At 34.7% G+C, this 22,545-nt stretch overlaps 4 protein-coding genes and 1 pseudogene across 9 annotated transcripts in view; 3 read left to right on the forward strand and 2 right to left on the reverse strand.

The window, feature by feature from the left end:
* LOC125816236 (uncharacterized) overlaps positions 1 to 15,890 on the forward strand; it is a 44,492-nt gene extending 28,602 nt beyond the window's left edge. For 3 of the 5 annotated variants that reach the window (XM_049495814.1, XM_049495815.1, XM_049495818.1), the window contains exon 2: positions 13,494 to 15,890. In XM_049495814.1, coding sequence (XP_049351771.1) covers positions 13,712 to 15,889 — 2,178 coding nt within the window. In that variant the 5' untranslated portion in view covers positions 13,494 to 13,711 and the 3' untranslated portion in view covers position 15,890. The remainder of the gene's footprint in view (positions 1 to 13,493) is intronic. The other 2 variants (XM_049495816.1, XM_049495817.1) reach the window with 1 other exon arrangement.
* Positions 1 to 22,545, reverse strand: part of LOC125816242 (vesicle-associated protein 1-1-like) — a 150,596-nt gene that overhangs the window by 82,623 nt on the left and 45,428 nt on the right. The gene's annotated exons all lie outside the window — the stretch shown is intronic.
* On the forward strand, positions 523 to 1,984 carry LOC125816580 (uncharacterized; annotated as a pseudogene).
* On the forward strand, positions 3,497 to 7,090 carry LOC125816246 (DNA-directed RNA polymerase V subunit 5A-like). The gene is made up of 4 exons (XM_049495830.1): positions 3,497 to 3,847; positions 5,294 to 5,470; positions 6,048 to 6,161; positions 6,743 to 7,090. The coding sequence occupies exons 1-4, from the start codon at positions 3,581 to 3,583 to the stop codon at positions 6,866 to 6,868; spliced, it is 684 nt and encodes a 227-aa protein (XP_049351787.1). The 5' UTR covers positions 3,497 to 3,580; the 3' UTR covers positions 6,869 to 7,090.
* On the reverse strand, positions 16,769 to 20,921 carry LOC125816239 (cyclin-L1-1-like). 2 transcript variants are annotated; one of them, XM_049495822.1, is made up of 9 exons: positions 20,792 to 20,921; positions 20,270 to 20,447; positions 20,054 to 20,135; positions 19,815 to 19,955; positions 19,289 to 19,458; positions 17,973 to 18,246; positions 17,507 to 17,876; positions 17,325 to 17,360; positions 16,769 to 17,246 (listed from the first exon to the last, which is right to left on the reverse strand). In XM_049495822.1, the coding sequence occupies exons 2-9, from the start codon at positions 20,419 to 20,421 to the stop codon at positions 17,191 to 17,193; spliced, it is 1,281 nt and encodes a 426-aa protein (XP_049351779.1). In that variant the 5' UTR covers positions 20,422 to 20,447; positions 20,792 to 20,921; the 3' UTR covers positions 16,769 to 17,190. The 2 variants fall into 2 exon arrangements, with proteins under 2 accessions (XP_049351779.1, XP_049351778.1); XM_049495821.1 differs by having other exon boundaries at positions 17,325 to 17,402; positions 20,792 to 20,843.

A 22,545-nucleotide genomic window follows, 5' to 3' on the forward strand; every position in this document is an offset into this window, starting at 1 on the left:
GCATTGAAATGATTTATCAACAAATTGATCTTTTCTTTAGTATGATCGAATATTTGAAAATGTACTGAATCATTTTTAGCCCAAAACACGGTAGGCTTAGGCCTGCTGATCGCCGGTTATGGCATAAGTGGATTGAGTCGTGACAAGGACCATTTTGTTCATTTTCTCAAATTTTTTGTATAGAGTTTCCTCTGAATCCATTTTGAAAATTTTCTGTTTTTTGGTTAAAGTTTGAAACTTTCTGAGGATTATGTGTTGACTTAGATGAAATCTAATCAGAGTATTTACTTTCAAGGAAAATGTGCTTTTAATCTGTTATTTGGAGATGCGCTCATCCTTTTGTTTCCTTTCTAATGGATTATTATTTCTTTACATTCAGCCTTGATATGTAACTCCCTTTAGATTATTTTTTCTTGATCAGTTTTTTGAGTTTTTGAGATTGTTACTCTTCTCAGATAAAGAGACGAAAGGTTTTGTAGATTGTTACTATTTGAACCTCTGTGTTTCGTGTACACTACTTTCATGATGGGAACTGAAGATAAAATGCTGCTTTGTTTCTGTCACTGGGGCAGAAGGACAAAGATGCTTCCAGATGGATCCATTTCGTATGGGGGAGGTATTACTGATCAGTTTATTGTGAAAAGAAGCATAAACTACAATGATTTTGTGAAGACAGTTTTTGATCGATTAGGCATTGATCCTTCCGATAAGATGTTGCATTTTACAGTGAATCTTGATATGTCTGAACTGATACGGCTGAGGGATCAAGAAGGTGTCGATACCCTGTTACAATTTAATGATGGTTTTGCTCATGTTTATGTGTCAAGTTTGCAGGAGGAGCCTTATTCTATACTGCCATCAGGTGGTGCGAAAAAAGTAGAACTTGATGTTGTATCTGATTCAGGACGAGATACAACTCCTGCAGGTGATGATTTGGAAAGCTCGCTGGAGAAGGCACGGTTCCAGTCAGCTGGAGATAGTAGTAAACCTCTGAAGAAAGCAATGGCAAACCAGTTAGCTGGAGGCAGTGAACCTCAGCAGAAAGAAGCTGTTGGTGCTGGTGATCAAAAGCTTGCTGGTGCAACTAGGTCGCGCAGTACTTCAAAATCAAATACAATTTCTGATAAAGACAATTCAGATTTCCTTCAGTGTCGTCATCCTGAATTCAGTGCCTTTTTCAAGCATAAAGCTGAAAATTGCTGCTTTGCAGCTGACCAGATATGGGCTGTCTATGATGATGTGCACGATGCTATGCCAAGAAAATATGTCCGCATCAGGACGGTATTTGGTACTGAATTTAAGATCAAGTTCAGTTGGCTCGAGCCTCGTCCAGAAGAAGACCAAAGGGAGTGTGCTTGGATCAAGTCAGGCTGTGGGAAGTTCATTAGTGGGGATAGTCATTTTACTTCTGATCGACGTTTTTTTTTCTCATCAAATGCATTGTGAAGAGGGGACGAGTGATATGTACATTTTATATCCTAGGAAAGGGGAAACATGGGCGCTTTTCAAAGCTCGGGATATTCTTTGGAGTCCACAGAGTCATAGTGAACATAAGTATGAAGTTGTGGAGATCCTTTCTGATTATGTTAAGAATGCTGGTGTCAAAGTTGGTTACTTAGATAAAGTTACTGGATTTGCTGGTGTTTTCCAGAGAACAAAGCTGTCTGTAGCTGGTTCATTCTTTATAAAACCAAATGAACTTTACAAGTTCTCTCATCGAATTCTTTCTTTCAAGATGATCGGAACTGAAGGAACGGGTGTACCTGCGGGGTCGTTTGAACTTGATACTGCTTCTTTACCCCTTGATCCAAATGATATTTGGTATCCTGAAAAAGTCAAGGAAAAATCAGGACTTGCAAAATCTGAACCTGTAGAAAATGTTTTGTCAGCAGTTACCCCTGTAACGAGAGATAAATCCAGGACATCCAAGCATGCAACAACGTCTCTCAAGTCTGAGACTGGGAGCTCGAAACGCGTCCGTTGAGTCCACTCTGCACATTGACATGGATGGAACTGAAATTTTCTGTCATTAGTTGCTCGATTAATGGACTTCGTGACTTGGGTGGTGATGATTGCAGTAGCTGCAATAACGGTTATTATGTTTCATTTGATTTCAGTAGCTCGAATTATGATTTCCTAATTAAAGTATCTCTTGTGTTTGTAACTTAAAAAGAAAAAAAAAAAAAAAAAAAAAAGCTGAAAGACACCAGTAATGCTTTTTATCTTTTCTAAAACTCTTCTGTAAAATTGAAATAATGGCATAAGGATTTGAGTTATAGCTTAAAATCTTTCTAAGTTTCACTTGCATTCTAACTGTTAATTGATGCAATGGAGGCTATTATGTTTAACAAAGCTGAAAATGATATAACAGACATATTGATTAAATCTTATACTCCTAGTCCAAAATAAGTGAATTATTCAAAGTTCAAGAGAATTATTGAAACTTTTTTTTTCTTCATATTTTCAAAAGGGTCATAATGAAAATAACATTTTATTTATGTCCTTAAATATTTTTCTCAAAAGGTGTGTGATAGAACACTCCAACAAAATTTATGACAAAATTATTTATTTTTTCTCATTTTATGTTTAATACTAGTAATTATTTTTGAAAATCACAAACATCGTACCCTCACTAAAGTAAATATACTCTTTTTAGTCTATATTAAGTGAAATTGTTGGGGCATGTAGGGGTGTCAAATGAGCAGGTTATGTTGAAATTGTAGATATTAAAATGGGCTGAAATAGAAATCGGTTGGATTATGATCCGCCTAAATTTTACTTTGGGCTAAAAACAGATTGGGTCATGATCCACAATTTGTATTTCAACTCAAATTTTTTTTTAAAAAGTTATAAATGAATAGATAAATTCTAGAAGATATAAAATATATAATAATTTATATCTTTAATATAGGAACATACATTACTTCAATGCAAATAAAGAGTCTTAAAACGGGTTACAATTGAAGATTTAATGGGGCTCAATTGAAAATTCTTTTGAAGTTTGTTAAAATTTGAAAGGATTGAGATTAAACTCAATTCAAATTATCTTGAGTATAACTCATAAAATTTTGGACGGATTGCTTATGTTTGGACTTTGGACTCATTTTTGACGCCCTAGAGACATGACACATACTTTAAAAACATAAATCAAATGCCCCTTCGATTATTCACACAAAATTAACTCTCTTATTATTGACTCTGTTCATTTTTACTTGTCTACATAACTACACTATTTTGAGATGTCTAACTATACAATTTTTATTTACAAAATCAATAAATAATTTATCATTTTGTGTCTATGTTATCCTAATTATTAAATACTATTCATTTTTATTATTATTTAGAAGACTTATATTTTACCAAATTATCTTTATGATTTATTGTTTCTTAATCATATGTAAGTCAATAATAGGCAGATTCATTTTAAAAGATTGGGGGATTATAACCATCTTCATTTGAGCTTTATGCTAAAATAGACACGCAAAACTTCCTTTCCCACAGTCGTACGTAGCAAAACCCGAAAAACCCTGGCACCTACTTGCTGTCAATTCCAACAAAAAATTAAACAAGAAGAGCAGAAATGGATGTTAATGGGTCAGCAATGGAGGTCGATGTTGTCAATGTTAGTCCTTGTTTAGCCAGCTTTGTCGATGATGGTACTGTTGAGAGTCACAGGTACTTTCTTGCACGCAAAACTATGCTCGAAATGCTGAAAGATCGTGGTTTTGCAATACCCAATTCTGAAATCGACACCACCCTTCAAGAATTCAGAGAGAAATATGGTCAAAGACCTGATGTTGAGCGCCTCAGAATCTCCGCCATGCACAGAACTGACCTTACCAATAAGGCTAGTTACCCCTCTTTCCTTTCTTGAATCACCTGTTTTTAGCTTCTTGTAGTGATAATTTCTCTAAAGTTTCAATCTTTTACCTCGTTAAAGAAAGTATTAAGGAACTCTGAGTTCTTTCCTTTTGTTAGTGAGTGAAATTTGGGGAATGAGCAAAAAAGATTCAAGTATCTTAGGTGATGTCACACATCATATTGGTGTAGTGTGGATAGCCTTGTATCCGGAGTATTGTGCGATAAGAAGTTACCATCACAATTTAAAGGTATGTTCTATAGAGAGTGGTGGTTAGACCGGCTTTGTTGTACAAGGCTGTGTTGTTGGCCCATCAAGAACTCCTATGTTGAGAAGATGCAAATAGAAATGATGATGATGAGAGATGGATGTGTGGACATACTAAGAGCCATAAGATTAGTAATGAGGATATCCGGGACAAAGTGGGAGTGGCCTCCGTGGTGGACAAGATGAGGGAAGAGAGACTTATATGATTTGAGCATGTAAAGAGGAGATGTGCCTATGCCCCAGTGAGAAGGCGTGAGAGTTTGGATATAGTGGGGATAAGGAGAGGTAGACGTAGGCCGTAGAAGTATTGGGGAGAGGTGAATAGACAAGATATGATGCATCTTCAGCTTATTGAGGACATGACCTTAGATAGGAGGGTGTAGAAGTTGCAGATAAGTGTAGAAGATTAGTAAATAGTCGAGTGTTGCCGTAGAAGTATCCTATTCATGTAGTCTGTGGCGTGGTGGTAGTCTAGAGCACCGTATCTGTCATAGTATTAGCCTATTCATGTAGTCTTTGGCGTTTGGTATCTTGTTTATCATGTTTAGGTGATCTCACCTTGTTGTTGATATTACGGTTCCTTGCTCCATACTCATTCCTATTAGTTGTCATGTTTTTCTTCGCTGTTTGTTTTTCTTTGACTTGCTTCACTTGAGTACACTCTACCCTCCCAAGACCCCACTTTCGGAAACAACCTCAGGTCTGCGTACCATCTACCCTCCCAAGACCCCACTTTCGGAAACAACCTCAGGTCTGCGTACACTCTACCCTCTCAAGACCTCACTTTGTGGGATTCCATTGGGTATGTTGTTGTTAATAAGAAAATTATTTACCTTATCAAAAAAAAAAATCATCTCTTAGCTCCATATCCGAATTTCTATTTTTGGGGTTCATATATCTTCAAATTTCTTGTTGATTATGTTAGAAGTGCATCAATCCTGTTATGTCTGATGGAAATGTGTTCTATGCTCCATAAGTCTTCCTATGGAAATTGGAGGCTCAGCTGAGTTCAATAAAACAAAATTAAGAAGCCAAGAAAGTTGTTGCATTAACTGGTTAGAATCCTCAGCATATTGGAAGATGGTCTCTGATGAAGACGGACTATCAACATTACATTCACGTGCTTCATAGATTTACTAATGTCTTGCATATTTGAACTTGTCGCAGGTTTTGGTCATCTTCTGTGGGCCAAATTCGGTGAAAATGAATGTCATCCGCAGTATTTTATCTCAAATAATGAACAAAGAATCCTTGAGTCGGCTGATATTAATCATTGAAAATCCAATGACTAATCCAGCTATGAAGGTTGTGGAGGACTCCCCATTCAAAACTGAAATTTTCCAGGTAAAGTATGTGTTCTTGTTGGTGTTTTTGGTGTGAACAGTTCTATTGCGAGGAATAAACATGGTACTAATTAGGCTATTATTAATACGTGTTCTGCATTTGCTTTAGAATTTAGATATGCTTGGCTAATGAGTTAGATCTTCAGAATGAATAAGGATTTATCATTATTGACATTTACCTAAGACTGTACAAATAGGTGTATGTTCAATAATGGCTTTCCCTATTTGAAGTCTCTTTTAGTTGCTCGATCATTCAAAAGTTTCTCTTTAACGAATAAAACATACAACACATAAAGCGTTTCTGGTTTTCTACGAACTTCCAGATCTTTCTACTGTTACCTGTGAAATAAGGAAAAAAACTGAAATATTCTTCCCAAGTCTGGCTTAAAAGGAGCTACATTTACTTGGTTATTGGCTCCCCTTAATTAATCTTTTGCCAAGACAAGTCCCAAGCTCCATTTTTTCCATTTGATGAAGGTTTGGTGGTATTTGGCGAAAGAATTTTCCATTTGCACACGATAAACATTATGTCTCAGCAATATGCTAAGTTTCTGGCTCCTATTTGTTAACTCTTTCAGATTACAGACTTACTTGTCAACATCACAAAACATGTTTTAAAGCCAAAGCATGAGTTGTTGACCAACACAGAGAAGGAGCAGCTATTGAAGAAGTACAACTTGGAAGAGAAGCAGGTTTGCCTTTAACATCCTTTGAATTTGCTGAAACATGTCTGTATATCTGTACAACTGTGCATCTCCTTAGTCTATCTGTACAGCAGCAAGTCTTTTAGAGTAAACTCATCAGAAAAAACGATTGATCAATTTTTATCTGGTTAACTCGACTGTCTTAGAATCAAGCTTTAGTACTTGCTGCCATCTAGGCTTCACAGTTAAGAAAAGTTTGTCATTTTTGCTCCCTTTACTGTGAAGGTGAAATGACTCAAATGCTGTTCTAAAGCTTTTAGTTTAGGTACTTATAGAGTATAGACTGCTGCCTTTTTAATGAATGGGAGGTAGAACTTGCCCTGTCTCTCACACACTACTTATCAGACATTAATATCTACGCCCTTAGGTGTAGAGACATATTTCTGCCTTCATCTTATGCAGACTAATGGTATTGTTGCTGTGCATTCTCTCTAATGATCTCAGCAGAAATTCGTAGTTCATATGTCTATATGTGCACTTCAATTGACCTCTCTTTCTTCGAAAATTATCAATACAGTTTCATTTATCTAACTTTTTCTGAGTATTGTTCTTGTATTGATATTTTCCAGCTACCGCGGATGTCTCAGAAGGATGCAATTGCTCGGTACTATGGATTGGAGAAGGGGCAAGTTGTGAAGGTCACATACAGCAATGAGATCATTGAGACACATGTTACTTATCGATGTGTCTGGTGATGTGACTATGTAAATCCTATGTAGTAGTGTTGTTCTGTCGTACATTGAGTGAGTCTGCAGCAGCCTAAATGAAGAACTTGTAGTAGTAATATGTTAAGTACACTATCATTGTTGCTATGTATTTTGTTGTATATCCAGATTGCCTTAACGTCATACTTTTGTGCTAGTAGGGGTGATGGTGGCTACTCTAATTTGCAAAATTTGACCATGTTACTATGCTAATCAGAGTTTAATACCTATTCTTAACTTTTGCATTTATCTATCTTCACTAACTTATATATTAGGGAAGAGTTTAACTTCAATACGCTCTCCCAGACCTGTCAGCACATATGAAATAACGGACAATATAAATTTAGGAATCCTTTTTCCACTGGATCCATTGCAGGAAAGGGATACTGTGCAATTTCGAATTGTCAACTATATCCTTTATGAAAATGGCAAACGAGGAACAGTGAAAGAATATTTTACACAGATCATTGAATAGGTAATTATGGATAGCTTGAACAAGATTTTGTCTCAACTTATGACAGGAAATTAAAGTTCTGCATGCCTTTATTATATAAGCCAAATTTCATAATTTAAAATTATATTAAAGTTATAAGTCATAACATTCCATATTTTTAAAATACTAAATATAGTAGTAAAAGAAAATGTATCATTCTTGTTGTTGTTATATCGATAAAATTTCAAAATCAATTTATACATTATTAAAGAGGTTCTACTTTTTCTGACCGCCAATGAGAAGTCATAGTAAAACTACACAAACTATTCAACTCTTGTCATAGTTTTATGTAAAAGAAAAAGTTTCAGCATTTAAATTGGGAGAGAATTTCCATTATCCCAGTAAATGGTGAAGCCCTAGCTGAGAAATTCATCACTGCAACCTTTGGGGTTTTAGTAGAGAAACCCCATTTGGTTTAAGTTCAACCACCTGCAGTTCCAACTTGCAACTTGCAAGGTAACTTTTTTTCCCTTTTCTCTATTCACTATTCACAATATTTTATAGTGTATAATATGAGTATGTAGACTTACAGAGGAACAAAGGCATCATGCAGGTGTTTACTAGTCTATTAAGATGTCTCTGGAGTAGTAAATTAGAAAGTGGAAATGGTGAAGCTTGGTGCTCTTTTTCTCCTGCATATTTTTGTGGAAAGAAATTGGTTCAACTTTATTTAGAAATATTTTTGATCCTTGCTTCAAGTTTCAAACTTTTTGCTTTACTGGGGTTTCTGTTTTGATCCTTTCGCATTTGGCGGTAATCTATTGCTAAAGTATGCTTTCCGTCTTTGCTAATTTCATGTTTCATAGCAAAATATCTAATATTCACAGAAGATTCTGTAGAGTTCTCTTTGAATCCATATTTGAAATTTTCTTATTCATGTGTAGAGTTTGATACTTTTTGTTTCCTTGACATCTTATTTCATTTGGTGAAATCCTATGTCTTGTATGGTCTGTTCAGTTTTATGTTTTTATGATGACATGACGATTGACGGGTATCAGAGACTATTCTACTAGAGATTACCGGCATGGTCATGTATAGATGATGTTTTTTTCTTCCTACCGCAGAGACAGAGTCTAGGATTTGAAGCTCATGAGTTCGAGATTCTAGCTCTTTTAAGTTAGTGGGTTTTAAATTAATTCCTCCGTCCTAATCTATGTGAAGGTGTTTGACTGGGCATGTAGTTTAAGATTGAAAGGAATAATGTTGAAACTTGTGGTCTAAACTAAGTCATAATATATGTGTGGTTATAAATTTAAGAATATAATGAGGAGTTTAAAGTTAAATTGTTACTAAATATAAAAATGTGTAATTCTTTTTGGAACAGACTAAAAAAGAAAGATTGCACATATATTGGCATGGAGGGAGTGATAATTCGTAAGTATTCAACAAGCAAGGCTATTGGGTTACTCTAGCTCCACCTTGTCCTACAGCCAAAAAATTTATTGACTGTCTGGTTTTTTATTTCTATCCTCTATTTAGAATTTAGTTATAATCCAAGATCATGAAGCTTGAGATGTTTTTATTTTAAAGAAAAAAAATGCTTTTCTTGAGATGCTTCTTATTTGTATAATTACTTTAGTACATTCAACTATAAATTTATCTTTTTTTCTTGATTAGGTTTTTAATTTCAAGATTGTTCCTCTTCTCAGGGAAAAAGGAAGAATTTTTTCGAAGATTGTTACTGTTTGAACCTCTGTGGTCACTTACACTACTTCATGATAGGAGCTGAAGATAAAACACTGCTTTGTTTCTGCCACTGGGGCAGGAAGAATAAGGTGCTACCAGATGGATCCATTTCGTATGGGGGAGGTATTACTGATCAGGTTATTGTAAAGACAGGCATAAAGTACAATGATTTTGTGAATGCAGTTTTTGACCGATTAGGCATTGATCCTTCAGGTAGGATCTTGCATTTTACAGTGAAGTTTGATAGGTCCGACTTAGTACGGCTGAGGGACCAAAAAGGCGTTGATACCCTGTTACAATTTAATGATGGTTTTGCTCATGTTTATGTATCAAGTTTGGAGGAGGAACCTAATTCTAGACTGCCATCAGGTCATGCGGAAAAAGTTGTACTTGTTGGCTATTCTGATTCAGAAGCAGATACAACTCCGGCAGGTGATGATGAGAATGAATTGGCAAGCCCCCTGAAGAAGGCACGGTTCCAGTCAGCTGGAGATAGTAAGCCTTTGAAGAAAGCAACGGCTAATCAGTCAGCCAAAGCTGGAGACGGTAAACCTCAGCAGAATGAAACTGTTGGTGGTGATAATCAAAAGCATGCCGGTGTAACTAGGTCATGCAGTAAATTGATGGAAATATTAAATCAAAATGGAGTGGGCCTTCCTGAAGGGAATGTGCAAAACAACAATTCCAAGATTAAGACAGTTAACAAACAGGCTTCTTTACCGACATCAGGCTGCGCAAAAAAAGTTAAAAGTTGAACTCATTGTTAATTCTGATTCAAGACCAAGTACAATTCCTGATAATAATCCTCCCAAGGTATATGATTATCCTGATCCTGAATTCCGTGATTTTGGCAAGCATAAATCAGAAATTTACTTTGCAGTTGACCAGATCTGGGCTTGCCATGATGCTGATTTCATGCCAAGATTCTATGCCCGCATTAGAAAGGTATCTAGTCCTGAATTTAAGATAAAGCTGAGATGGCTTGAGGCTCATCCAGAAGATGAAAGGGAGCGCGCATGGGTCAGGGCAGACTTGCCTGTTAGCTGTGGGAAATTTAGACGTGGGAGCTCCAAATATACTTCTGATCGACTTATATTTTCTCATCAAATGCAGTGTGAAAAGGACAAGAGAGGTCTGTACATTGTATATCCCAGAAAAGGGGAAACATGGGCCCTTTTCAAGGATTGGGATATTCGTTGGAGCTCCGATCCTAAGAGTTATAGGAAGTACAAGTATGAAATTGTGGAGGTTCTTTCTGATTTTGTTGGGGATGCTGGAATCCAAGTTGGTTACTTGGAAAAAGTGACTGGATTTATTAGCATATTTCAGCGAACAAGGCAGACTGTAGTTGGTGCATTCTTTGTAAAGCCAAAAGAACTTTACAAGTTCTCTCATCGAATTCCCTCCAAAATGTCTGGAACTGAACGAGAGGATGTACCCGGATAGTCCCCAAGTTTTTGTTAAGACTCTTATCTGTAGACATACAGATTCTCTGTCTTCTGCTTTGATGCAGTGAAAGGTGTTTTCTCCATGTTAATGAAGCTATGTTTTATTTTTAGGTTCCTGACTAAACTTTAACTAAAAGGCAATTCAATTTATCCTTACGAAAATAAAAACTAAAAGAAAGAAATTTAAAAGTAACCTTATAATTATATCATTGAAGATTAGAGAGTGTAATTATCTCCTCTCAATTATACTTACTAATTAAGTAATTATTTGGCCAAATAAGCAGATCAAACTGTATAATTACATGCTGTTGTATTCAAATTCAATTCTCATTTGAGTTTTCAAGCCGGCCGGGGTCGTTTGGTAGAGTGTATTAGAGAAAATAATGTATGCATTAGTTTTGTGTATTATTAGTATCTTGTTTGATATAATTTTTTAAGTCAGTGTATAATTAATGCTTGCATTACTAATATACTTTATTGTGTATTGAGGTGTGTATCATGGATTTCTATGCATTAGTAATATAATGAGTTTCAATGCATTCATTATCATGGTTAAAAACACAATTGTCTCTCAAAACTTTTTCCACATCCTTTCCATCATATTTGTAGAGGGTATTTTTATAAACAAATATATAAAAAAATTATACAACGCATATTATTTTTAATATATCAAACTAAATATTGTATAAGCAAATTTTCATCATAATTAATGCAAGCAAAACTAATGCCATTAACATTACTAATACACAATATTCTGTATTATTCTTGCACATTCGGTCTTCTTAGGGCATCTCCAACCCAAACACCAAATTTTACATCAAATTCGATGTCATCACTATTTTAATGTAAATCAACTTCAACTCACTGCACCAAATGTTACACCAAAATGGAATATTTTTTTCTCTCTTCATTATTATATTATTATTTCTTATTTCATAAAAACAAATTCTTTCTAAAACATTCACCATATATTATTCATATTATTTTCTTTTATAGTCGTTTAATATAAAATTATTTTATACCATAATTTTTTAAATAATATAAATTGCTAGCAAATATTAGACATTATACATTATAGTAGAATTACCATAATTTTTTTCAAAAAAATAAGTCATATATAGAAAAATTAATTTATAAAAAAAGCTAGCTTTTATATCTAAAATTAATATTATAAAAACATTACATAAAAAATAATTAAATATACAAGAAATTAAATTAAAACATACAATTTATATAATATTTAATTAAAAGTTTTATATAATTAAATAATATTAAAATATTTAATAAAGTGAATTGATGTGATAGTGTAACACTATTCACACACCAAAATAGTGTAAAATTTGATATTAAATTGAAGCTTCAAAACATCAAATTTTACATCAAATAAAATTTTGGCGTTGGATTGGAGTCCGGAGACGTCTTACACACACTATCAAACGAAAAAACGGGTGGTTACTGGTTAGTCAATGCAATTGGACACAATTTCGTTTGACAAAGCTTGAAAGGATAAAACGGTCAACTTTACTAAATCTTATATTCTTATTACCAAAAAAAAAAAGGACTAAATTTTATATAGTACGTGTCCATTCCTCTACTCTCTCTCACTCTCTCTCTTACTAATCATGGATCTTCTCTCCCTAAAATCCACTGTTTTAGTCTCAAAAAAGCATGGTAGGAACTATTCCACTTCCTTAGGTCAAAATTTAACTATCTGCAGCTTCAAGGTAACCCTTTTTAACCTACTGACAGAGTATGTAAACTTGTAGTGAAACAAGGGGCACCATAATGAGATGTTTGGAATAAGTTGTTTGAGCTTTAATTAGAAAGATTGTGATTCTTGCTTCAAGTTTGAAACTTTTTGCTTTCCTGTGGGTTTCTGTTTTGATCTTTTGTGCATTTGAATGAAATTTTATGGTTTAGTATGATTATCTTATTTGCTAATTTCATGCTTAACAAACTAAAATAGCTAATCTAACCATGAAATTTGTCATGTGATGACTTGTTCTTTGAGCTCATTTTGGAATTTTGTGATTAATTGAAGTTTGAAACTTTTGCTTTCTTGGGATTACCTTAACTTGGTATGCTTTCCTTATTTGCTAATTTCAAGTTTTACTGCAAAAATATTTAATAGTAGTATCTAGTAGGTTCATGAGGATTTTTGCATAGAGATTTCTCTGAACCCATTTTGAAAATTTCTGATTCTTGGTTTAAGTTTGAAACTTTATGATTTATTGAGGATTCTGTCTTGACACCCTATTATATTAGATGAAGAGGATGTTTGGATTAACTTATTTTAAGTGTTTCGAGCTTTTAAGCACTTTTTTATTTTAATTTTGTGTGTTTGGAATAGATAAAAAGGTACAAAAATAAGCTAAAAGCTAAAAGTTGGGTATTTCCAGCTTATAAGCTATTTTTAAAAAGCCAATCCAAACATCTTCGAAAATCTGTTATCTTATAAGGCTGTCATATGTTTAATTTTCTGTTTTATGATGATATGACAGGGATTATTCTGCTTGAGATAAAATGTATAGATGGATTACTTTTTTTGTTTTGCTGACTTACATTTAGATAATGTTTTTCTTCCTACAGCCAAATTTTTTGTTGATTGGCTGGTTTTAGATTCCTATCTTTATTTGGCTATGTTCCAAGATCATGAAGGTTGAGAAATATTTACTTTAAATGGAAAAAAATGTTTTTAATCTTGTATTTGGGGATGCTTGGTTAATGATCATAACTTTGTGCCTTTCTTATGGATTATTATTTTAGTGCATTCAGCCTTGATAAGTAACTCCCTTTAGACTTATTGTTTTTCTTGATCAGGTTTTTAGTTTTCGAGATTGTTACTCTTCTCAGAAGAAAAAAAGATTTTGAGGACTTTGAATATGTCACTAGTTCATGATGGGAACTGAAGATAAAACACTGTTTTGTTTCTGTCATTGGGGTAAGAAGAATAAGGTGCTTCCAGATGGATCCACTTCGTATGTAGGAGGTATTACCCGTCAGGTTATTGCAAAAACAGGCATAAAGTATAATGATTTTGTGAATGCAGTTTTTGACCGACTAAGCATTGATCCTTCGGATAAGATCTTGCATTTTACTGTGAAGTTTGATAGGTCCCAATTGATACAGCTGAGCGACCAAGAAGATGTCAATACTCTCTTACAATTTAATGATGATTTTGCACATGTTTATGTATCAAGTTTGGAGATGGAGCCTGATTCTAGACTCCCATCAGTTGGCGCGAAAAAAATTAAACCCGTTGTTTCTGATTCAGAATCAGATTCTAATCCTGTACGCAATGATGAAAATGGTTTGGCAAGCCCTCTGAAGAAAGCATGGGCTCACCAGTCAGCTAGAGATGGTAAAGCTCAGCAGAAAGAAGCAGTTGGCGGTGATAATCAAAAGCATGCTGGTGTAACCAGGTCATGCAGTAATTTCATTGAAAAATTAAATCAAAATGGAGCAGGCCTCCCTGAAGGGGGTCTGCAAAACAACAATTCCAAGGTTTGGACAGCTAATGAACAGGCTTCTAGGTCATCAGGTGGTGTGGAAAAAGTTGAACTTACTGTTGATTCAGATTCAGATTCTGATTCAGAATCAGAATCTGTTCCTGAGAGTAATCTTCCAGAGGTGTATGATTATCCTGACCCTGAATTTAGTGTTTTTGACAAGCTTAAAGCACAAAATTGCTTTGCAATTGATCAGATCTGGGCTTGTTATGATACGGCTGATGGTATGCCAAGATTCTATGCCCACATTAGGAAGGTATACAGTCCTGAATTTAAGGTGATGTTCAGTTGGCTTGATGCTTATCCAGAAGATCAAAGGGGCAGAGCTTGGGTCGCGGCAGAGTTGCCTGTTGGCTGTGGGAAATTTAGACGTGGAAGTACTGAATTCACTTCTGATCGACTTACATTTTCTCATCAACTGCAGTGCGGAATGGGCAAGAGAGGTCTGTACATTGTATATCCAAGGAAAGGAGAAATGTGGGCCCTTTTCAAAGATTGGGATATTAGTTGGAGCTCTGAACCAGATAATCATAGGAAGTACAAGTATGAAATCGTGGAGATACTTTCTGATTATGCTGTGGATGTTGGTGTCCTAGTTGGTTATTTAGATAAAGTTTCCAGATTTGTTAGCCTTTTCCAGCGAATGAGGCCGACTGAAGTTGGTACATTCTTTGTAAAGCCAAATGAACTTTACAAGTTCTCTCATCAAATTCCGTCTTTTAAAATGACTGGAACTGAACGAGAGGGTGTACCTGCGGGATCCTTTGAACTTGATCCTGCTTCTTTACCCCTCAATCCTGATGATATTTGGTACCCTGGAAAAGTTATGGAAGACAGCAGGGCTGCTAATTCTGAACCTGTAGAAAATGATCTACCTGCAGTTCCACTTGGAGCTAGAGATAAATCAAGGAAAGCAACAACATCTCTGAAGTCTGGGGATGACATCCATGCTACTGATGGAGAGTCTTCTAAGGTTCAAATACCTCCTAAAAAAATGAACATCTCTGAGAAAAAGCGAACTCAGATGAGCTCTTGTTCTGCCAATGACGGTCCTTCTACTGACTTTGATGATAATTGTGTTAAAAAAAGCCGTCACTCAAGTCCCCGCATGCCAATTCATTTGTCATGTCAAGCTGATAGAGAGTTGCATTCACGCGCGAAGAGATTTGGTCTCAGCAACTCCGTTGGAAGCTCCACCAAAGTATCAACTTTTTCAGATGATAAAGGTTTTGAAGAATTTTTTTGTGATTTTGAGATGGACAGATCTACGGGGAAGTTTCAAGTACATCAGGTATGGGCTATTTATGGTCAAAATAGTACATTGCCAAATACTTACGCTCTGGTTAAGAAGATAGTTCCTGCCCCATTCAAATTGCACGTAGTCCTCCTTGAATCATGTGCAGGGCCTAAAAATGCTGCTCAGTCAGTTTGTGGAATGTTCAAAGTCCAGAATGAAAAACATCAAGCCTGTGATCCTAGCTCATTCTCCCATGTGGTGAAAGCAATCTCTGTTAAGAACAGGTTTGAAATCTATCCAAGAGAAGGAGAGATTTGGGCACTGTACAAGAGCTTGAAAAAATCAGGTTTGGATCCAGACAAGTTTGAGTACGAGATAGTGGAGGTCATCGAGTATTCAAAAGACTGGATAAAAGTTTCGTCCCTGGTTCGTGTGAATGGTTTTAAGTCGGTCTTTAAAAAGCAAACATCTAATTCTGTTATTTTAGAAATACAAAAAGATGAGTTTTGGAGGTTCTCTCATCAGATCCCTGCATTTCAGCTGACTGGAGAAAAAGGAGGGGTTTTGAGAGGCTGCTGGGAGCTTGATCCTGCTGCAGTACCGTGTTCTCTGTTAAGTGATGCACTAGTTAGTGTGTGACGGAATCGAACATAGCTACAGGGAGGGCAACAAGGTAGCAGATGCTCTAGCACACATGATTCTGTAGTTTTTGGAAGTTGTATATTATGGTGCCCTTCCCCCTTTTGTAATAGGTTTATACACCCAACAAAGTACTAAATATGGTAGGATAGTACCCACGTTCTTGTAATGACTAATTATATATAAGAGAAAAAAAATAAAGTTTTTGTAGACATGATAGATTCTGTCTTCTGCTTTACTCCAGTGACGGGTGTTTTTCACCAGAACTAACTGATGGTGTCACCAACTCACCATGGTCTAGAAACGTTGGCTGAATGACTTCGTCACTTGGGTGAAATTGAAGGATGATATCATATAGGTTCATTGACTACATAACACCACCCTCTCGTGGGATTTCACTGGGCATGTTGTTAATTTCAATCACAGGAATGATAACGATCTTGGAATTAAAGATTAGAAACCAAAGAACTTAAGTGTCTCTTGGTCTGCACTGTGAAGCCGAGAATTGTGAGACAGTTGTAAGTTTTTTAAAAAGAAGGGTTGGAAGAGACCAAGAACACAACTTGGAACACATTTTGCCAGCGTCTTTGTGACCTCTATGATTATATCAATCAAGTCTCATGATGAAATTTTCAAGTTAATGGAAGAATTTCGTAATCTTAGAAAATCCATTTGACTGGTAAATTGTTCAGAAGAAAACATTAATCTGATATCAATATTAGATAGCAATATTTCATGTCACTGAGCACCAAACTACATATAAATGATAGCTATGTTGTTTACTCTCTATTTTTCCTTTCCTTCTTGGACAAGCTGAAATTTCAGTTTTATGTAACTGTGGTGCAGAAAGTTAAAAATCCTGCTTTAAGACACAAGCTATTTGAACAACAAAGGTTATGTCAATTGTTCAAGGGAACTAAACGAAAATAGTTAAAAACCAATTTTTCTATTACAAGAGACCTTAGTTGTATATAAAGGTGTGGGATACAGTTTCACCAAGAAGGCACTCCAGCTATATGCAAAGAACTGCAGCTATGCTCCAGAAAAAACGACAAACAAATTTGGCATGGCAACCTGCAAGGCTGAAACATTAAGCCAGAAACATATTTTTAGGTGGCTTAAGCAGGAGAATGATGGGTCCAATTTCAACAGGTGGAGGATAATATACCATTTCCTCCAATTAAATAAATCCTCCATATGCAGATTACTGAAAATCGTGAAGTAAAACTTAAAGAAAGCTTTAATGGAGCAAGTTAACAACTTGAAGTGGTTGAGAGTACACTTTGCCAGGCTGTTCCAAGTTAATGGTGTCTACGACGATCCTTCTCCCGGGATGAATAAGACTGGTAATCACGATCTGCATACACAGAAAGTTGTCAAATACAGTTCATCAGGAGTCAGGACTAAAGATCAGACAAAGTATAATATTGTTTACCTCGAGAAGAGTGATGTTTTGGTTTCTCTGAGTGACCTGCAATATTTAGATCAGCTTGAGTAAGACAAAGCAGAAAAACTAGCCAATTAGACATAGAAGAAACTGGACATTAAACATTCACGAACCTACATGAATGTCAAGAAGTCTGGAAATTAGACAATCGCAAGTCAACCAGAACTTACCTTTGTCTCTTGAACGATGACTCCTTTCCTTGGATTTTTCTCTCTCCCTTTCAAAGTCGTCCCTCTCCCTTTCCCTGTCAGATTCCCTTCCCCTATCACGTTCACGAGACTTTAGTCTTTCCTTATCCCTCTCTCTCTCCCTGTCTCTGCCCCTGTCCCTCTCTCTTTCCTTATTCTTTTCTCCACCAGCATCTATTCTATGGTCTGTTCTTCCTGGCTCTTCTTTTGACTCCCCTTCTGAAGGCATGTTTTTCGAGTCCTCATCACTCTTCTTTGAGTCCTTCAACTTATCAAGGACAGCTTTTGTTACTGCCTCCTTAGCGACTTCCTCAGTATCTTCATTCACTGGTGGAGCATCCAACAAACCTTCCTACAAAGAAAAAAAGGAGGAAAGGGGTTAATATCGAATTGGGCATGTTCTATGGCAGATGGATATCAAATTGAAAGACAGGTAAGTGCTTTTTACCTTAGATACAGGAAGCGATGGTGAGTCCCTTGATCTGTTTGATGTAGCAAAGGAACCTCCTTCCTTGCATACAGGAATGTATTTTGCTTTTGGAAGACTGTAAAGATGAGCGAGAACTCTGCAAACTTCATCTATACCAGCCTTGTCTGCATCAAATGCTTTCCACCAAGGAGGATTCTCTGGGAGGGGCACTTGAAATCTACGGGCTGCAGCATATACAACTCCACAGGCCACAACCTCACTCTTGAATCTTACACAGAGTGTTGTGCGCAAACTGCTCACAAATAAAAGCACCCAAAGGGTTTTATGGTTCAGAAACATTACAAATTTCTAGGCAATCGACAATTAATTATTGATCACTACTGCCCTGTTAGTTAAAGTTTCATCCAAGAGTACCATTACATCAATTAGAAGAAAAAATTTACATTCCAAAAAAAAAAAAAGGATACCTTGATGAAAGAAGTAACTTCCCACTACATCCCATTAAAGGTTTGAAAAAACAAAAGTGATACCATGGGCCGAGGATTAGCTTGGACATTTTAGATAATGATGATGGAGGGTTTCTGATTTTTCTTGTTGATTTGGTATATACAATATATCTCTATGTCACCAAAGAGGTACTTACTGTATAGCGGATACCATCTTATTTACATACTTCAACTATATGTTAATAATACAAGGAAAAGGATGTAGGCATCACCTGGTTTAATTTAAAACCAGCAATGGCATAATAAAACGAAAGAGATGGATATATTTCCTTTATTTGGAAAAATGAAGTGTAAGATGGGATTCCTCACAACATAGAAATTCGGAATGGATAAGAGAAAGACATAACAAAAGAAAAACAACCACGAAAAAGCTTGTCAAACTTCTAGTCATTTAATTTGAGTAGATTCCTTAAAACTCGAACATCTTTTTTTGACATCAGTTACATGACTATTTCATTTTTTAAAGGACAGATATAGATCTTGATAACTGTTATATATTCATCATGCCACACCTAATGTATGAACTAAAAAATTTAACCAATTTTCAAGCTAATATCAGAGTTTCTGCTGCCAAAAAAAAAAGAAGATGGTACAGCTCAAGTGTGATGGCCAAAACACAAATATAGCTTCAACAATTTTAAACTACTGAGGCGTTAAATGTCTACATAATACATGACGGTGATCAAGTGCTAATATAACTAGTAGCAATTCAAGAAATACTTTCTGTTGTCAACACCAACATGAAAAAACATATTCAGATAAACATAACAACACCTAAACAATTTTTTTTTGAGAATGAAAACATAACAACACCTAAACAATACTCACCTGTCATTTGCAAGATTCCAAGCTTCTTGTCTCAATTCTGCGGGTGATTCAAGAGTTGCAAGGTAGTTTGATATAAATTTATGAGGATGCTCGACATGGCAGATGAAACCCATCTCTTTCAAAAGATGCCTCTCTGTTCTGATTAGGTCTGCTTTCAAATCAACATATTTCTGCAAAAGAGACCAAAAATATTGGAGAAAACACCAATGGAATGTATCAACTTGATGTTGTTACAATAAATAAAAAACCCAAACACCAATGAATGTAAGAAATGCAAACTTGGTGGGCACAAATGCATCGGAAGGAATAGCCCCTTAAAAAAACCAGGGTAAAAAGGGAAGCTGCAGATAGATGATTTTACTTATGAATTAATAACAGGAGGCTTGCAGCGACATTATCAGCCTCTAATGAGGTCTGGTGACTTGCAATTGTATCAAAACATTGATCTTACCATACTGGAAATATTATTGCAAACTAACATGTAGATAGAAATAAACTATTTTCTCAGGTAAATGAGATATCTAACCTTCGAAGATGTATCCAGATGTTCTATAGGTAAGTTTTCTCTCCTACATTCCATTCTGTGGAAAACAACAAGCACTTGCCTTGCTTTTCTCGGGCTTTCTTCAAGTTTTGATGCAAGCCAAACACAACTAGCAGCAACCCTCTGCAAGTTAAGACAAAACAACCCCGCATCAGGAACGAGTAACACACAAAAACTTTTGAAGGAAGTAGGAGTTGGGACAGAGGGGAAAAGAAAGAAACCTTCACGTTAAAACGGGCAAATGATTTCTTGCAGTAAAAGCGATGAAATAACACCTGACCAGTGGCCATTACAGCTTGAGGTCTGAAAATTATCGTGTTAAGGAGACACCCAAAGCCAAATGCAGTGAACTTTATATCAGGAAAGTAACAGCAAAAATCAACCCAGTTGTTATGATTCATATACCTTCATATTAACTCACATAAAAAAAAGGATACAATCTGAGCAAAATTCCACATTCTTGAATGAGATCACAACCGTAGATTCGAAGTGCTGTTTCTGTAACATCATCAATTCCATCTTTCCTAGAAGGAGAGTCTACAAGCTGCTCCTCTGCTAGATAGAATGTGTCTATTGCCGTGTAAATCATAGTTGAACTTCAAGAATCCCCTAAAACTGCAACAAGAAACAAAAATTCGGTAACCCCACATAACCCAACTGTATAATCAAACTTTACAGAACATCACAGAATAAACTTTGAATCCTAATCAAATAAACCTACGTGTATAAACAATTCAGATTAAAAACACCCAACCCAAAAACAAGAAACAAGTTAAAATTACGCGTATAAGCGGAACAAATCTATAAACAAAAGAACTGATTGTCGAGCCATGAATGAATAACTATACGATTTGTAACAAAATAAGAAAATAGCAAGATACCCACAAACCCTAGAATGCTAATTGTAAATATATACATACATACAAAGCAGTGTAGTAGAGTTTCAAAGATTCGCTTACATGGGGTAACCACGATTGAGGAAGAAGAAGAAGAAATCTTGTTGAAGCGCTAATTTTTTTTTCAAACTAATTCACTTCGGTTCGACCTAATATAGGTTTTTGAGTTTCGGGTTATTTGTATTATAGGAACATAATATTAGTATTCTTTTGTTTCTTTATTTCAATCCTTAAACACGACTGGTTTAAAAATATCTCTATCCATAATGTAGTTTGGTTCAGAAATATTTATACAGTTAATAAATATATCTTCTTAAACACATTTTATTTCTAATAAAACATATTTTAATTAATAAATCAGTAGGAAATAATATTTTTTTTTAATTTGATTTATCAATTAAAATAGCATAACTCAAAAGATTAACCATATAAGAAAATTACACCTTTAGTTCACTTTTAGAAATATTTATTTATTTATTTTAATTTACTTATTATATTTTCACATGTAAAGATTAATGATTTTTCGATTTCTCTTTTTCTTTTCTTTTTTTAAAGCAAATATTTTTGATACTATAGATTTTGAGTATTATTTAAATTGGAATACATATGACGGTATATGGATTAAAGTTTATTTTTTATTAATTTTTGTATTGTTGATACTTGATTGAATGAACTAAGAAGAGAAAACACAATCTAAAGCGAACGGTGTAATTTTCTTATCCATTGTCGGTGTTGATGATAGTTAATCTCATAACTCAATGTATCTTTTTAACTGATAATCATCATCATATCATATTATATATATATATATATATATATATATATATATATATATATATATATATATATATATATATATATATTACTATAAGTGGGAACAAAAAAAGTTAGAAGTTGAAATACCAAAATAACCCTATAAAGTTGAGATACTACAATGATACCATTAATAAAATTTCTAGAATTTTTCCTATAATTATTTTTTGGGTTTATGATATTTTCTTAATATTAAATGAAGGAATACGCATCAATCATTAATTTTATTTAGTCATGATGACCAAATTATGGAGAATTTTAAAAGTTGCAAAAGTGATTTATTCAATAATGTATATCATATCATATTCATATTCATATTATATTATGTTATATTATTTATTTATTTATTGGAAAGCTCCAAAGTACAAAGTTGAATCACTATTTTATCCCCACATCAAATTAAATATCCTATTAATTATATTAAATTGACTATTTTACCCTTTCCCTAAAACTCTGCTAACACAATATTCTGAACAAAAATATAAACATACGTTCTATTAAATATTATCATTAGTAATAAGTGCTTTTTATTAACCAATTACAAGAATTATCTCTTCCTAACTCTAATTAAAATAGGTAGAATTTAAGGAGTAACAATTAATTATACTGCATTTTAGATCAAATTCATTTATACAAAAATATAATGTGAAATTTAAATGGTCATTCTATCCTTAAAAATGTCCTTTGTAATTGAATAGTTTCAGCTACATTGAATCGGGGGTATAATTTTATTTGCAGTAGTTATTGTAAGCTATTTGGTTACCAACTCTTTAATTTAGTACCTCTTCAAATTTCAACATTTATTTGTTTAGTCTTTTGAGGTTCCATAAGATATATTTTGTATAGCCTTTTTCTTGAATTTCAGAGAGAGAATTGGAACTTTCTGGAATCTTATTATTCAGTTACAACTGAAAATGAAAATGAAGAACTTCTACTTATATACATCATGCTTTTGTAACAACCTAACAGACTTAACAGAAAAAGAATTAAAGCTACTAATGGTA

The sequence above is a fragment of the Solanum verrucosum genome, unplaced genomic scaffold, assembly GCF_900185275.1.
Source record: "Solanum verrucosum unplaced genomic scaffold, falcon-dt-bn FXZP01000261.1, whole genome shotgun sequence".
Taxonomy (NCBI): domain Eukaryota; kingdom Viridiplantae; phylum Streptophyta; class Magnoliopsida; order Solanales; family Solanaceae; genus Solanum; species Solanum verrucosum.

Excerpts from the sequence above, each read along its gene's own strand:
- LOC125816246 (XM_049495830.1), top strand. The coding sequence starts at position 3,581 with ATGGATGTTAATGGGTCAGCAATGGAGGTCGATGTTGTCAATGTTAGT. Across the intron at positions 3,848-5,293 it reads GAACTGACCTTACCAATAAG|GTTTTGGTCATCTTCTGTGG; the intron begins GCTAGTTACCCC and ends AACTTGTCGCAG. Across the intron at positions 6,162-6,742 it reads ACAACTTGGAAGAGAAGCAG|CTACCGCGGATGTCTCAGAA; the intron begins GTTTGCCTTTAA and ends GATATTTTCCAG.
- LOC125816239 (XM_049495821.1), bottom strand. The coding sequence starts at position 20,421 with ATGATTTACACGGCAATAGACACATTCTATCTAGCAGAGGAGCAGCTT. Across the intron at positions 20,136-20,269 it reads TGTGGAATTTTGCTCAGATT|ACCTCAAGCTGTAATGGCCA; the intron begins GTATCCTTTTTT and ends GATAATTTTCAG. Across the intron at positions 17,403-17,506 it reads TCATCGTTCAAGAGACAAAG|TTTTTCTGCTTTGTCTTACT; the intron begins GTAAGTTCTGGT and ends CTAATTGGCTAG.